The sequence below is a fragment of the Equus caballus genome, chromosome 7 (assembly GCF_041296265.1).
Source record: "Equus caballus isolate H_3958 breed thoroughbred chromosome 7, TB-T2T, whole genome shotgun sequence".
Lineage (NCBI taxonomy): Eukaryota > Metazoa > Chordata > Mammalia > Perissodactyla > Equidae > Equus > Equus caballus.
Window position 1 is genome coordinate 56,105,389 of NC_091690.1, and position 14,583 is coordinate 56,119,971.

The 14,583-nt window shown below is 35.5% G+C and overlaps 1 protein-coding gene across 10 annotated transcripts in view; it reads right to left on the minus strand.

Moving 5' to 3' along the window:
• Positions 1–14,583, minus strand: part of DEUP1 (deuterosome assembly protein 1) — a 94,669-nt gene that overhangs the window by 14,179 nt on the left and 65,907 nt on the right. For all 10 annotated transcript variants that reach the window (XM_023645570.2, XM_070273203.1, XM_023645564.2 and 7 more), the window contains 2 exons: positions 6,120–6,143; positions 2,698–2,894 (listed from right to left, as the gene is read on the minus strand). In XM_023645570.2, the coding sequence (XP_023501338.2) occupies positions 2,698–2,894; positions 6,120–6,143 (221 nt within the window). The remainder of the gene's footprint in view (positions 1–2,697; positions 2,895–6,119; positions 6,144–14,583) is intronic.

Below are 14,583 nucleotides of genomic sequence, written 5' to 3' on the forward strand. Positions count from 1 at the left end.
GTTGCTTTTGAGTAGATAAAAGATTATTTTAATAACATATTATACATACCTTTCTCGGTTAGAAGCAAGAAGTGGCTAAAAATTCGACTACATACTTTAAAATTTTGTGGAATATTATCTTCATAGACTTTTACCTAAAAGCTTTTTCCTTTCTAAAATAGTTGAACGAGACCTTATTTTATTAGCCATTGATATGTAAATATGACTCATGCATTTTCCTATTATTTTACGCCCAACAAATATATATGGCTTTTGCTATTCGACTTCACTGAGCTGTGCTGTGAGGGAATGAAAGAGTGCATCATTTTGCACTTGTTAAAATTAATAGATATGTGCTTTATAGTTCTCCACTGGGGAGTTCACAGCGTCTTTGCATCTCAACAACTCTTTCTTCATAGTGGGTTTTACATGATAATATTCGGAACATTTGAAACGCTATTTCTTTTAAAAATCAGGTCACTGGAGAACATGAAATCAGACAAGGCATTAAAACAAATTTAATGAAACTTTCAACAAATGAGACTGGCAGGACACACGGCTTTGCAGCAGGAAGAGCAGTCCCAGCTGCTTATTGAGATCAGCTCCCGCTGAGCACTTTACCGCTTGTGTTGCTTTCTGGGTCCCCCACTGTCTTGTTTTTGTTAGGTGCTTTTAACACAATCCGTACTGCCCAACAGAGAGAAAAAAGGGGGCAATCCAAATAATAAAAACACTTTTTCAAAAGAGTAAAAGGCAGAGTAACTGTCTTTTAGCCTAAGTAACAACACCTGGTACCTTCAGCTAAGGCTTTCAAAGTTATTCCCAACAAGCAAGAAGAGGAAACAGTGTTCTGCACCTAATGGGTGCTCAGTACAGACCAGTGACTGACTGAGATCCACAGCAAGACCCTCTATAATATCTTTACGGGACTGCCTTTCTCTTACAATGAGAAAACTACATGCATATGTGGAGGTCGTGATTTGACCCCCGGAGAAATGAATCCAGAGAGTAGCCAGCACTTTGTAAAGGGTATATTTTATATTAGAAAATATAGTCTTACACTAAAATCAAGATTCGACCCCTGTGGACAGATTTTCAGTTATACTGGCCGGTCAACATGGGCACATTCACCAGAGAACCGGCCCATGCTGTGGCTCAGTGACCTCTTCCATCCTCCCCATATTGCTTTTGCACTGCTGCCAACCCCATCTTCCCCCCTCCCTGAGCACCCCACCACCAGTGTTTTTTTGGGGTAGGAGCCAGTCTTCCCTCATTCCCTTCCTTAACCCCTTGAAGAGGGGTTACTAATTTAGCTCTTTTGAATGGTTGCTCTTCTTGCACTGGAATGGGATAGATCCTCCTAGTTCATATGGGACCGAGGTGGTGAAAGTACTGTATCCACAAGAATGCTGAACAGACATATTTTTTAGTATGGCCCATGGATTTATGGATTTATCTACCTGCAGCATTGGGCATGATTCCTTACAAAGATGAGCCTGGCATCAACACTTCCCTACAGGACTATCTTTGAGGAAATCTTAGATTCAGCTATTCGTCTATCCACTAACACATACATTTTTAGGCACTGTGAGGTGTGGTGGAAGTATTAATATTATTACAAATACTAAAAAATTTTGTTAGTAATAATAATATCAATAATAATGGCTACATTCATGGAACTATATGTTTTCTCCTATAATCCTCACAAAACCTTATAATTATTATCCTTATTTGTCAAATGGCAAATGGAGGGTTAAAAAGGTTAAGTAAATTTCCTAGGGTTGTAAATATTAATTATGGTGTACGAAAACAGTATGTAGGGTTTTCACACTAGGTATTATGAACTCTGAGCAAAAGTTGTATTGAAGTTGGGTCTGGACCTATTAATTTGCTATTTCTCAGCACCATGGAATATTAATAAATCTGATATTTGGGGGACATTGCACGCCATACCCCTTCTTGGAAACTCACAGTGTACATTAGCATATTAATGGCTCTGAGAGATCCTTTAGAAAAGAAACTTGTTTGTTTTGCTGAGCATTTCCCAAGTTTGGGAAAACAGTGGAAGGCTTCCAGAGACAGTTTGGATTCTATAAATATTTTATCAGAGTTGAATAAATTAGCCTAATTTTACGGTTGATATGTTTACGTAAATTTTCAACTAAGACATTTTAAAGAGCACGAGGATAGTGTGAACAGCAGATACGATTTTCCATATGCTTCTCTTCACTCAGAGAAAGCCTCCCTTAAACATCCACAGATTCTTTCCCTAGAAAATGACCAATGGTTGTTGCCACTGCTGGAGCGTCAGTATAAAGTGTATACATTTTTGAAGTGAAGTCAGAAGTGACATCTTCCTATATTTTCTATTTTGTTTGAACAATGTATGTAACATGTTAAATTCTAGGTTTTCTATTCCTGTGACATAAAAATAAGATTACTTATTTGCATATTTTGTTTGCCACATCAGCTTCTAAGAAGGGTTTGAAGTGACTAAAACTCACTGTAACACTTTACCCATATCACTGTTAAAATTTTGAGAGCTATTAAGAACACAGAATTTCATATAAAACAATGTATCTACACTTGCTGCATTATCACTACAAAATAAAATTTAAATTAAAGAAACAGTATATAAAATTATAATTTGAATTGTTTAGAAATAAACTTCAATTAAATGTTTATACACTTCTGTCCTTATATCTGGAGTCAGCATACCTATCTTCATTTTTTTCCATTTTTATTTGGCTTTGATAGGTGTACCGGCCCGTTTCTTCATAGGTATTTTGATTAGCCCATGCTGATTTTCCATTGGCATGAAGTTTTGCAAGATCATTTCGGAGCCTTTCATTCTCATACTGCAGTTTGTTAATAGATGTATGCCTTGATTGTTCTCTGTTAGTGAAGTCCATACACTAGAGAATAAAATAAACCATCACTGAAAAAATCGTTCCTTATAAGTGATGCATATTTTCTGTGTGTTTGGACAAGTGTGTTGGAAAAGTCTTTTCATTTGAGTCAAGTGAGGTGGCTTTGTTCGTGTGTACCTCCTAATGTCCTCTCCCACACTCACCTCCTCACAATACAGATACTCAGTGATAGCGGCTGCTGAGCACATCGCCATAAAAGCAATGCAGACGCCACTACCCACGTTCCAATACAGAAAAGGCTCCCTCATGCACTAGCGTTCTCTGGATCTACAACAAACTGGCTAGATTTCAGAGTTTCTGCGTTTACAGGGTACGCCTCTAGTCCTGATCAATAATGGAAACAGAATTAACATACATTTCAATTTTAAAAGAATTTTCTTTGGATTAAAATAATACATGTCATTACAGAAAGTCACATATTGATTCCCCACTGTTGAGTGATGCGACGAATTATTTACTAAATCCATTTAGACTGGGGTCTGATTCTGGACCATTCTATACCAATAATCTAACAGTTGAGATTGTAACCTTACCACACAGTTTGGAGGCGTGCAGCTTCCTGACACAGCTTTCCTATGGTATGGGCTACCCAATTTAACGTGTCTTCAGAAGAGAATAAGAAACGTGTCGAAATCACAAAATGAGAGGTTTAGAGCAAGAACAAGGTTTCTGATGCTGTTTGAATTAAATGCGGTAAGAAGTTTCATAGGGAGAGTCTAAACATTTCTTCTCACAAAGTTTTAAAAAACAAGACACATTCTCAAGTGAAAACTCAAGGAAATGCTTTAAGTGACTCCACATAGTTCTTTGCAGTCCTATGATTTGATATCTGTGAGTTGTGTAGTTGCTGATTAAACAATAGTTCTCTGTTGTCAGAAGGGTAATATTTTAGCACAAAAAGCATAACATGGATAAAATACCGTTTTTGAAGCTCCCGATTTCTACGGTTAAAAGTCCATAAGACTATAGATGAATATGGCTTAGAATTTCATTTTGAAACTCCTAAATTTAAGCCTTTGAGAGTCATTTCATATGGGTAGCGTCCCATAGTCATTCAAAAGTTTTTGACTAATTCACATTTTAAATTATCCATATACTAACATATTAGTATCAATGTTGCTAAATATAGAAATATATACATATTAGGTATTTAAAAACTTTTGTTTTATTTTTTTCTTCAAAGGCCAAACCTGCTTACTACATTTTCTGTTTACTGCCTAATGTACTAGAGAAGTTTATAAATCTTTAGAAAAGTCTCACTTTTGAAGGAAAATAAATGCTCCAAGAGGGCAAACTTCCCCGAAACAATACAGAAAGAGTTATATGCTTGTTCGTCTATTGACAAGCTTCCCTGTGGAGAAGGTGGACCATTGAAGATATTGCTCTGCTCATGAGGCCCTCGCCTTTTGGATGTCTCAACATTTGCTCATTTGAGATACACCAGTGCAGATGAAAGAGTAATCTATAGTCTGCGTTAAAAGAGAAAGGATCGTTTATTCTAAAATTAGAGGCGATTTGCGATAGATATAAAGGAGGCCGAGTCTTATAAAATTTTGCCCCTCATAAGGAATATATTCATACAATCAGATCTGATTGAAATAGGTCATGGGAAAGATTCAAAATTTTACTCCTAAAAAGACATCTACTTGTCAAAATATATAATTCTTGATGGTGTGCTGCTCAGTTATAATTTTATTCAAGCTTTTTCTAGAAAACTAGATTTCAGCGGTGACTCTTTTTGGCCCAGTGTTGGTTTAAAGTAATTAAGAATGATAGTAATGATTTTTTAAAACCCCACAATTTTCCAAATGTACCATAATTAAATAAGTATTGTGAGCATGACCTGAAAGAATTATACAGGTAATGTATGCACATGACTTATATTTAAAAGCACATTCCATTTTCCTTGAATACAACATTTTTTTGGGCTCTCTCATTTCATGTTTTTCTTAAACACCTTTCTAGCAATTTCAGGAATATATCTTCCATAGGTGGTTATCATGCGAAAACAGGCATTGATTAAATTCTACCTTTGTATTTCTGATGGGTTATTTTATAGACCCGTTATCTCAATTTTTTCCCCCAAATTTGAGAATTCCATAGTTTTTATAGTTTTAATCCATTGCTTTATTCTTGAAATAGCAAAACCTCCTGGTGCCTATTTGCTTGGACACATTAGCATGAGGTCAGTTGAATGACTGAAGTGTTTGAATAATAGTATTTGCATATGCACTTTTTCTTTTAAATTCATGTATATTAAACAATAATAGTCTAACAACATATTTCTACAGAAGGACTGCCTTTAATCATGTGTTATAGTTAGTATGCTAATCTTCCGTACGTAAGTGGATATTGTTAGATACTTGTGAGGGTATTAATTTTTTTTGTTTTTGAGGAAGATTAGCCCTGAGCTAACAGCTACTGCCAGTCCTCCTCTTTCTTCTGAGGAAGTCTGGCCCTGAGCTAACATCCGTGCCCATCTTCCTCTGCTTTATATGTGGGATGCCTACCACAGCACGGCTTGCCAAGCGGTGCCATGTCTGCACCCGGGATCCGAACTGACGAACCCTGGGCTGCCGAAGTGGAATGTGCCAACTTAACTGCTGTGCCACCGGGCCGGCCCGAGGGTACTAATTTTTTTGTGCTATTATTTTATTTAGCAAACTTTATGGATAGTGAAAGGCAAATTAGTCTTAAAAATTACCATAAATACAGAGTTCTGATTAATCTGATTTTATGACACCTTTCTTAAATGAAAGAGCATTTAATAAACACAATTACCGGTCTAAGGAAATCTGGAATCACAAAAAGCTATCATGATAGACATGATTCTTCCTTAGCTACCCAGGGGCAGAATAAAGGTAAACCCCTCACTTTTCCCCATCCGGTCAAGTTTCTGCACAAATCCAAGGAAAACATCTTTTTCAGAGATGTTCCAAGACCCTCTTGCTATTCTGCTACTATTCTAAGGATCTCATTGAGATCTGAGGAAAACTGACCTAGGTGGTTAGTCCCATCAGCACACTCTCCAGAGGAAAATGGGCGCTGTCGTAGCCCCAAGCACGCAACCGATAATGGCTGAGCGTAGGCCTGCCCTTCCTACCATGGCCTTTCTTAAACTTTGTTTCTCTAAGTGTAAATTAGCAGGGAGCTTCACAGTTAGTCAAGCAGGAAAATTCTTAAAGCTCTAGTTATTTAGAAATGACCTACCTTGATATCAGTAATTTCACTTGCCTAGAAAGGAAAAAATAATTGTTATTTTAATATTATCCAAATACTGCATATTTTTAAAGACCTAAAAATGATGCAAATATTTTGTTTCTTATTGCCTGAGGTAAAATTTCAGCAACAATTATTTCATTCTCTGTTTACTTATCCATTCTAATTATTTCAGAAAGAATTAACTATCTAATTATGGGATTTTAACATACAACAGATATGAGTTTTCTTCATGAAATCTTTAGATTAATGAGTGTTAAATAAATGACATAATAGGTTATGAAAGAGCAAAGAATTACATTTAACTCTTTTTTAATTAAATAAACACTTGAGATTTTTCTCTTTGGGGAGCAGCTTGATTATTTCAATTATCAAAGTCAATTCCAAATCTTCACATACAAAAAAACAGAGAGCAATTATAAAGTCAACTTCCTGTATGAATTACAATCCTAAATAAAGTACATATGATTAAATGCTATTTTAATAAGCATCACATTAGGGGCCATATATCAATGGCATTCCATTTTATGATATCCAACTAGTCAATCTTTTAGCAAATATATATTGTATGTGTATGTACTAAGTACTACAGAGGTAATCAAGTGTGAAAAAGTGACACTGTCTTCATGGAAAATACAGTAAAATTGAGTAGACTAAACTAACACGTATGAAAAAATAGTGAATAGTATAGATAAAGTATAATTATGTGTCAAATTATGTTGTACCAAGTAGGAACTCAAATGTTTTTTGAATCAATGAATGGCAACACCCATTAGGACAGAGATCATGCAGGAAGTGAGATAAGAGAAGACTTTGGGGATCTCTGTAATGACACTAGCATGGGTTTCCATGATAACTCCTTCATGCCTCTTAGAATACAGGTGAGATGCATAAATCCACAAGTATTCATTGGGCCCTACTCTCTACCAAACCCTATATGAGGAAAAAGTAAAAAATATAGGCCACTTCCCTCAAGAAGTCTTGATGAGACAAAACCTACATATACCAAACAACTAAAAAATTAAAAAAGACAATTCAAAACTTAGTGCTAAATTATTATAACTAGCAGTGCTGAAGAAAGCCAAAGAAAAGAGAAATAAATGAGGCCTAGAGTAAACAGATGAATTCACGGAGGAGAGAAAATTGAATCTAGGTCTTAAGGGACTGGTAGGATTTAGTAAAGGATATGTTTTTACTTTGGTAAAGTGAAGGAAAAGCATCAGTGGAGGACATATAATGGATTCATTCACTCATTCCTTTGTTCATTCACTCATCTAACAAAATATTTTTTCACTGCTGAGATATAATGGTAAACAAGGAAGGACCATAACTGCCCTCAATGAGCCTACGGCAAGGGGATGGGTAGCTGACAAGAAAGAGGAAATTTTAATATTGTGCTATGATAGGTGTTAAGTAAAGGATGTTATGATGGCTTCAACAGAACACTTACCAGAACAGAGGAAAATTAGGGAGGATTTTGTATAACGTGTAAAATTTATGCTGAGAGACTTGAAACATTAATAGGGCATGAGCATGTGAAGGAGGAAAAGGGGATTTTCAGGTAGAAGGAAAAGCATACATGAAGGTCTGGAAGCAAGAAAGAGCATGAGAAATGAGACTAAGACAGGTCTAGCTATAGCAGAGGGTTTGTGTGGGTCACTAAGGGGAAATAAAACGGGTGAGCCAGGTTACGGAAGCCATGGAATATGAAGAGTTCTGACTTCCTTTGGGAAATTGAGCACTTGTTCTTGAATGGAAGAATAACATAAGGAAAGGTTTTGTAAGGAATGCACAGGTGGTGTGAGAAGTGGACAGCCTGGAAGCCACTGTATGATCCAGAAGAGATAACTCGAGGTGGTTGATGGATCTATGCTTTAAGGGAAAGCATAAAGCAAGAGGAGCCGAGGACCAAGGCAAAGTTGGCATAATGAGTAGAGTCTGGAACAGTAGGGCAAGAAGTCTGTGAAGAAAACAGAAGAAATGGACAGAACCACAGACTATTATAACAGTTAATATCATGCATTTGGAGTTATCCAAAACTAACTTACAAGCTTGAGCAAGTTACTCAGAAACTTAAAGATTTCATTTCTTTTTCTGTGAAATGGGGAAAGTAATACCTACCCCACATACTTGTTGTAAGGATATAGACACGATTGAATGTAAAGTGTTCAGCAGAGTGTAAGGATGTAGTAAACACCCAACGAATAGCAGCTCTTTGTTGTTTCATAGTTCTCCCTGACTTTTTCTCAATCCTAGTCTTTGCACATTCTCTTCCCTCACCATGACTCATTCCTACCAATCTGTCAGGCTATCTGCTCCTCAGATGCCTTTTCTGACCCCCATGATGGGGTTAGGTAACCCCTATCAAGGCCCCCACACTCTGCACTCTCCTCTCTCTCTAGTGTGATTATCCAGTTAATTGTCTGTATCCAGTAAGGTATGGTCTCCTTCTACTAATATTAAGCCCCGTGAGTTCAAAGATCTCGTCTGACTTATTCACAATCCTAGAACACTGCCAAACACATAGTAGGCATTCAAAAAATATTTATAGAACAAATGAAAACATTCTGTGGTGATTGCGGCATGCAATGGATAGAGAACAGAATAGAGAGCCCAGAAATAAACTCACACATGTACAGTCAACTAATCTTCAACAAGGGAGCCAAGAACACACGATGGGGAAAGGACAGTCTCTTCAATAAACGTTTTCGGGAAAACTGGATATTCACGAGCAAAAGAATGAAAGTGGAACCTTATCTTATACCACACACAAAAATTAACTTGAAATGGATTAAAGACTTAAATGTAAGACCTAAAACTCCAAGAAAACATAGGGGAAATAGCTACTTCATATTGGTCCTGGCAATGATTTTTTGGAGATAACTCCAAAAGCACAGACAACAAAAGCAAAAATAGACAAGTGAGACTACATCAAACTAAAAAGCTTCCTGCATAGCAAAGGAAACCATCAATAGAGTGAAGAGGCAATCTACGGAAAAGGAAAAAATATTTGCAGAATGTATATCTGATAAGGGGTTAATTTCTGAAATATACAAGGCACTCATACAACTCAATAGTAAATATGTGTATATATAATTTACATATATACATATATATAAATATATATAATTTAAAAATTGGCAAAGGACCTGAATAGACATTTTAACAAAGAAGTCATATGAATGGCCAACAGGTACATGAAAAGGTGATCAATATTACTAATAATCAGGGAAATGCAAATCAAAACCACAATGAGCTATCACTTCACACTTGTTAGGATGGCTATTATCAAAAAGACAAGAGATAACAAATGGTGGTAAGGATATGGAGAAAAGGGAAGATATTTCAAAGAGATATGTTCAGTGCAGCATTATTCACAATAGCCAAGATATGGAAACAACCTAAGGGTCTGTCAACAGATGAATGGCTAGAGAAAATGGTATATTATTCAGCCACAAAAAAGAAGGAAATCCTGCCATTAGTTATTGGGAGAAATGGGCAGATGCTGAGTGAAAGAACACAAACTTTCATTTATAAGATGAATAAGTTCTGGGGATCTAATGTACAGTATGGTGACTATAGTTAATAATACTGTATTGTATACCTGGAATTTGCTAAAAGAGTAGATCTTAAATATTCCACCACACACACACACAAATGATAACTATGTGAGGTGACAGATGTGTTAATTAACCTGATTGTGGTAATCATTTCACAGTGTACGGGTACATCAAATCATCACTTTGCACGATTTAAATGTATCAATTTTATTTGTCACTTATACCTCAATAAAGCTGGGAAAAAAGAAGAAGTTTTAAGGAATCAATTTGAAACTGGCTAACTTCATTGAAACTTGAGTGCTAATTTCCTTGTGGGATATACATTTTCTAATATTCTTGTTTTGAGGAGTGAGGGAGACTTGGAAGCTGGCATCTTGCTGCATCTCCCCTGACCCATATATATTTCTTTTTTTTTTTTTTTTTTTTTAAGATTTTATTTTTTTCCTTTTTCTCCCCAAAGCCCCCCGGTACATAGTTGTATATTCTTCGTTGTGGGTCCTTCTAGTTGTGGCATGTGGGACGCTGCCTCAGCGTGGTCTGATGAGCAGTGCCATGTCCGCGCCCAGGATTCGAACCAACGAAACACTGGGCCGCCTGCAGCGGAGCGCGCGAACTCAACCACTCGGCCACGGGGCCAGCCCCTGACCCATATATATTTCTAACCCTTTACTCCCTCAAAGCAAAGCAGGGCCACATAACCCGGGAAGGGCTCGGAGGGCTTACACTAGCTCTCATGAGCATGCCAGGTCTCCCTGCTCTCAAAGACCATGCCTACTATACTCTATGACTGGGACGGTGCATTTGGAAAGAAACACATAGGAGAACGTTTCACAGCAAAACCATGGGATGCAGCAAAAGCCATATCCAGACGAACATACATAGCTTTAAAAACCTTTACAATTAGAGAAAAAAGAACTAAAATTAAGAAAGTTAGTACTTACCTTTAGAAACTAGACACAGTGCAACAAAATACAACAAGCTAGGAAGAGGAAGTTGATAAAAGCTAAAAATAACGAAATTAGAAAAAATAGATGAAATAACAATAAGTTCAAAAGCTAATCCTTTAAAATACAATTAAAACAAATAATCCTTTTGTGTGCCTGCCTTAAAAGAAAGACAGGGAGCTAAACTATACAAGTTTAGGAATAAGAAAGGAAACATAAACACAGAATATGGAAGAGAAGGGAGGAATTGTAGGATATTACTACCTGTGGGAACAAGACAATTGGAATGGGTAAAAATTTCTTAGAAAAATACAAATTACCAAAAGCAACTTAAGAAGTGAAATTTGAATACACAAAGTATCCTAAAAGAGAATGGAAAAGTAATTTCAGGTTTACTTCACTGAAACTTCAATGTCCAGATGGTTTCACAGCTAAGTTCCCTCTAACTTTTAAAGAACTGATGGATTCTAATATTCTAGACCATTCATAAAGATGGAAAGCTCCCAATTTACGTTATAAAGCCAGCATAACTTTAAAACAAGTGGAAAAAAAGAGAGCTATCTACAAATCTCATTTATACACAAAGATCTTAATTTCTAAATAAAATATCACATAGAATCCTGCAATATATAATATATCAAAAGTGTTAGAGTATGACCTTTACGGTTGAACTTTGTACCCCCCAAAAGATATGTTGAAGTCTTAACCCTCAGTACCTCAGAATGTGACCTTATTTGGAAACAGGATCTTTACAAAGGTAATCAAGTGAAAATGTGGTCATTAGTGTGGGCCCTAATCCAACATGATAAGTGTTCTACAAAAAGGAGAAATCTGGACACAGAGACAGACATGCATGGAGGGAAGACAACATGAAGATACAGGAAGAAGAGGGCCATGTGAAGACAGAGGATTGGAGTGATACATCTACAAGCCAAAGGTTACCAAAGATTGCTGGCAGATCACTAGAAGCTATAAAGAGGCAAGGAAGAATCCTCCCCTACAGGTTTCAGAGAGAGCATGGCCCTGTTGACACCTTGATTTTGGACTTGTAGCTTCGAGAACTGTACAACAATAAGTTTCTATTGTTTTAAGCTACCCAGGTTGTGGTACTTTGTTAGGACAGCTCTAGCAAATGAGTACAATGACCGAGAAGGTTTATTCCAGGAAGTCAAAGGTAGATCAATATCAGGAAGTCTGTCAACCATAGTCTATTACACATGAACAAATTAACAGACAAAAAACACATGATGTCATATATGCTGAAAAGGCATTTAACAAAAACCAGCAGCAAGTCTTAAAAACTCTAAGTGGATCAGGAGTAGAAAGATAAAATAAAGACCATAAATCAAGAGCAAATATTATCCTAAATAGTAAAACTCTAAAACAATTTATAAAATCAGAAATTAGACAAATTTATCAGCAATCAGTTATTATTTAATATTCTCTTCAAGGTTTTAGCAAATGCAGTATAACAAAAATAACTAATATGAACAGTAGAAAAGGAGAGAGAAAACTATTTGTGTTGATATGAGTAGCTCAGAAAAACTTAAGAATCTCTAGTAGAATGCCTACAAGCATTAAAAAATAAATTTGGCTTGTTTTCTACGTTAGCAGTAAGTTCTTAGATATGGAAAAAGGAAAATATTCCACTTGCACAAGTGACAAGAATTATAAAATATCTGAGAATAAATTTAAAAAGAAAGGCACAGAACCTATACAAAGAAAATTGTAAGATCTTATTGAAGAGCATAAAATAAGATATGAAGAAATGGAAAGCCATGTCATATTCTTGGATGGGAAAATGTATTATCATAAAAATACCAATTCTTTCAAAGTTAATATATAAACTTAATTCCAAATAGAATTCAACAGGAAATTATCAGGAGAAACTGGATAAATTGAGCTTAACATTCATATAAAAATTTAAATTGGGTTCCTGCTTTATATCACATGCAAAATTACAATTCAAATGTATTAAAGACTTAGATGAAAAATATAAAAATCTTTGAAGAACCTCTAAGAAACTATATATTACTATCTAGATGTTGGAAGGAACCTGTCATTCAAGGAAGGAAATTCAGAAGCTACAAACAGAAGATATACATGTTTGACAAATAAAAGTTTAAACCTTTTTATATGCCAAAAGGATATCATAAATAAAAGTACAAACAACAAATTTAGAGAAGTGCTGTTATAAATTGACAAGAAAAAGCCCAACAGAAAAATGAGCAAAGACTATAACTAATTCACAGTACACTGCCAATAAATATACAAATGTATGCTCACTGTAGTCAGGGAAATGCAAATTAAAGTACTATTGAGAAATCTCTTTACACTCATTAGACAGACAAAAATTTAAAAGAGCGATAACACCCTATTGCTGGTAAGGATGAATGAAAAAGGTATTCTCATACAGAGATGGTAGAAATATGATTTGACAACAAATGTTTTAAAATTAAAGCATATATATCCTTTGAATCAGCAATTCCAGTCTTTAGGAAGCTATTCCAAGATATATGTATAAGGATGTTTTTTACAGTATTGTTTCTTTGTGCAAAAATCTAAAAACAGAATTGAATTAATTATGAATGAATTCATTCTAAAAAACAGTTGAGTAAATTTTGATACATTCACGTCATGGGATATTATTAAGCCATTATACAGAATGAAATAGACCTAAACTAGTTGACTTGTAAGGATTTGCATAGGATATTGTTGAGTGAACAAAAGCAAAACACAGGGGAGTGTGTATAATGTAATTCAATTAAAGTTAAAACCCCAACAAAGATATATGAGTACATACACATATATGTGTATATATATTCACATACATTTATATATATGAATTCATACATATGAAAAAGTACAAAATGATACATACTGAGTAATTAGCACGTGTTATCTGGTGGATGGTGTATGAGGTGGGTAGAGAAATGGCAGATAGGAGAAGGAGAGAAGCAAGAAAAAATAAGAGTGCATTAAAATCACTAGTATGTAAGTTATGATTCAATATATTAAAAATTACATATATTTATGTGTATATTTATTTTTCCTAAGAAATTAGGAAAAAGAAAAAATGTTTCTCTACTAACTTGTAGAGATGTTCATGATAAATAGTCAAAAGGCAGTTTAGAATAATGCAAATATTATACATTTATTTCTGTAAAAGAACACCCATCCCTTCTACATGTGTGCACGAGCAAGGAACAAGTTCTAGAATGCTATACACTAGTTGTTAGCATTGGATATCTCTGGAACCCAAACTAGGATTGGGGTAGGAGTGAGGATAATTAACTTCTTCTTTACTTATCTTTATGGGTTTTATTTCTCAAAAAAACACAACAAATAAATGAACAAAGCCAAATGGCTACAGGAGCCAGAGTGAGGCAGTCTCAGTGACGGCTGTGACGATGGAGAGCACACACTTTAAACATTCAGACTGAAGTTTTAAAAATAACACAAAAACAATTTTGTGAAAGTAAAAAAGACGCTCATGGGGATAGGATCCAATTTAACTTTTTGTGTGTCTTGCGTTTAGAAATAAAAGTCCTAGCTGTCCCATTCACAATGGCAACGAAAAGAATTAAATACCTTGGGATAAATTTAACCAAGGAAGTGAAGGATTTATACAATGAAAACTACAAGACTTTCTTGAAAGAAATTGACGATGATATAAAGAGATGGAAAGACATTCCATGTACATGGATTGGAAGAATAAACATAGTTAAAATGTCCATACTACCTAAAGCAATCTACAGATTCAATGCTATCCCAATCAGAATCCGAAGGACATTCTCTACCGAAATTGAACAAAGAATCCTAAAATTCATATGGGGCAACAAAAGACCGCAAATTGCTAAAGCAATCCTGAGTAAGAAAAATAAAGCCGGAGGAATCACAATCCCTGATTTCAAAACATACTCCAAAGCTACAGTGACCAAAACAGCATGG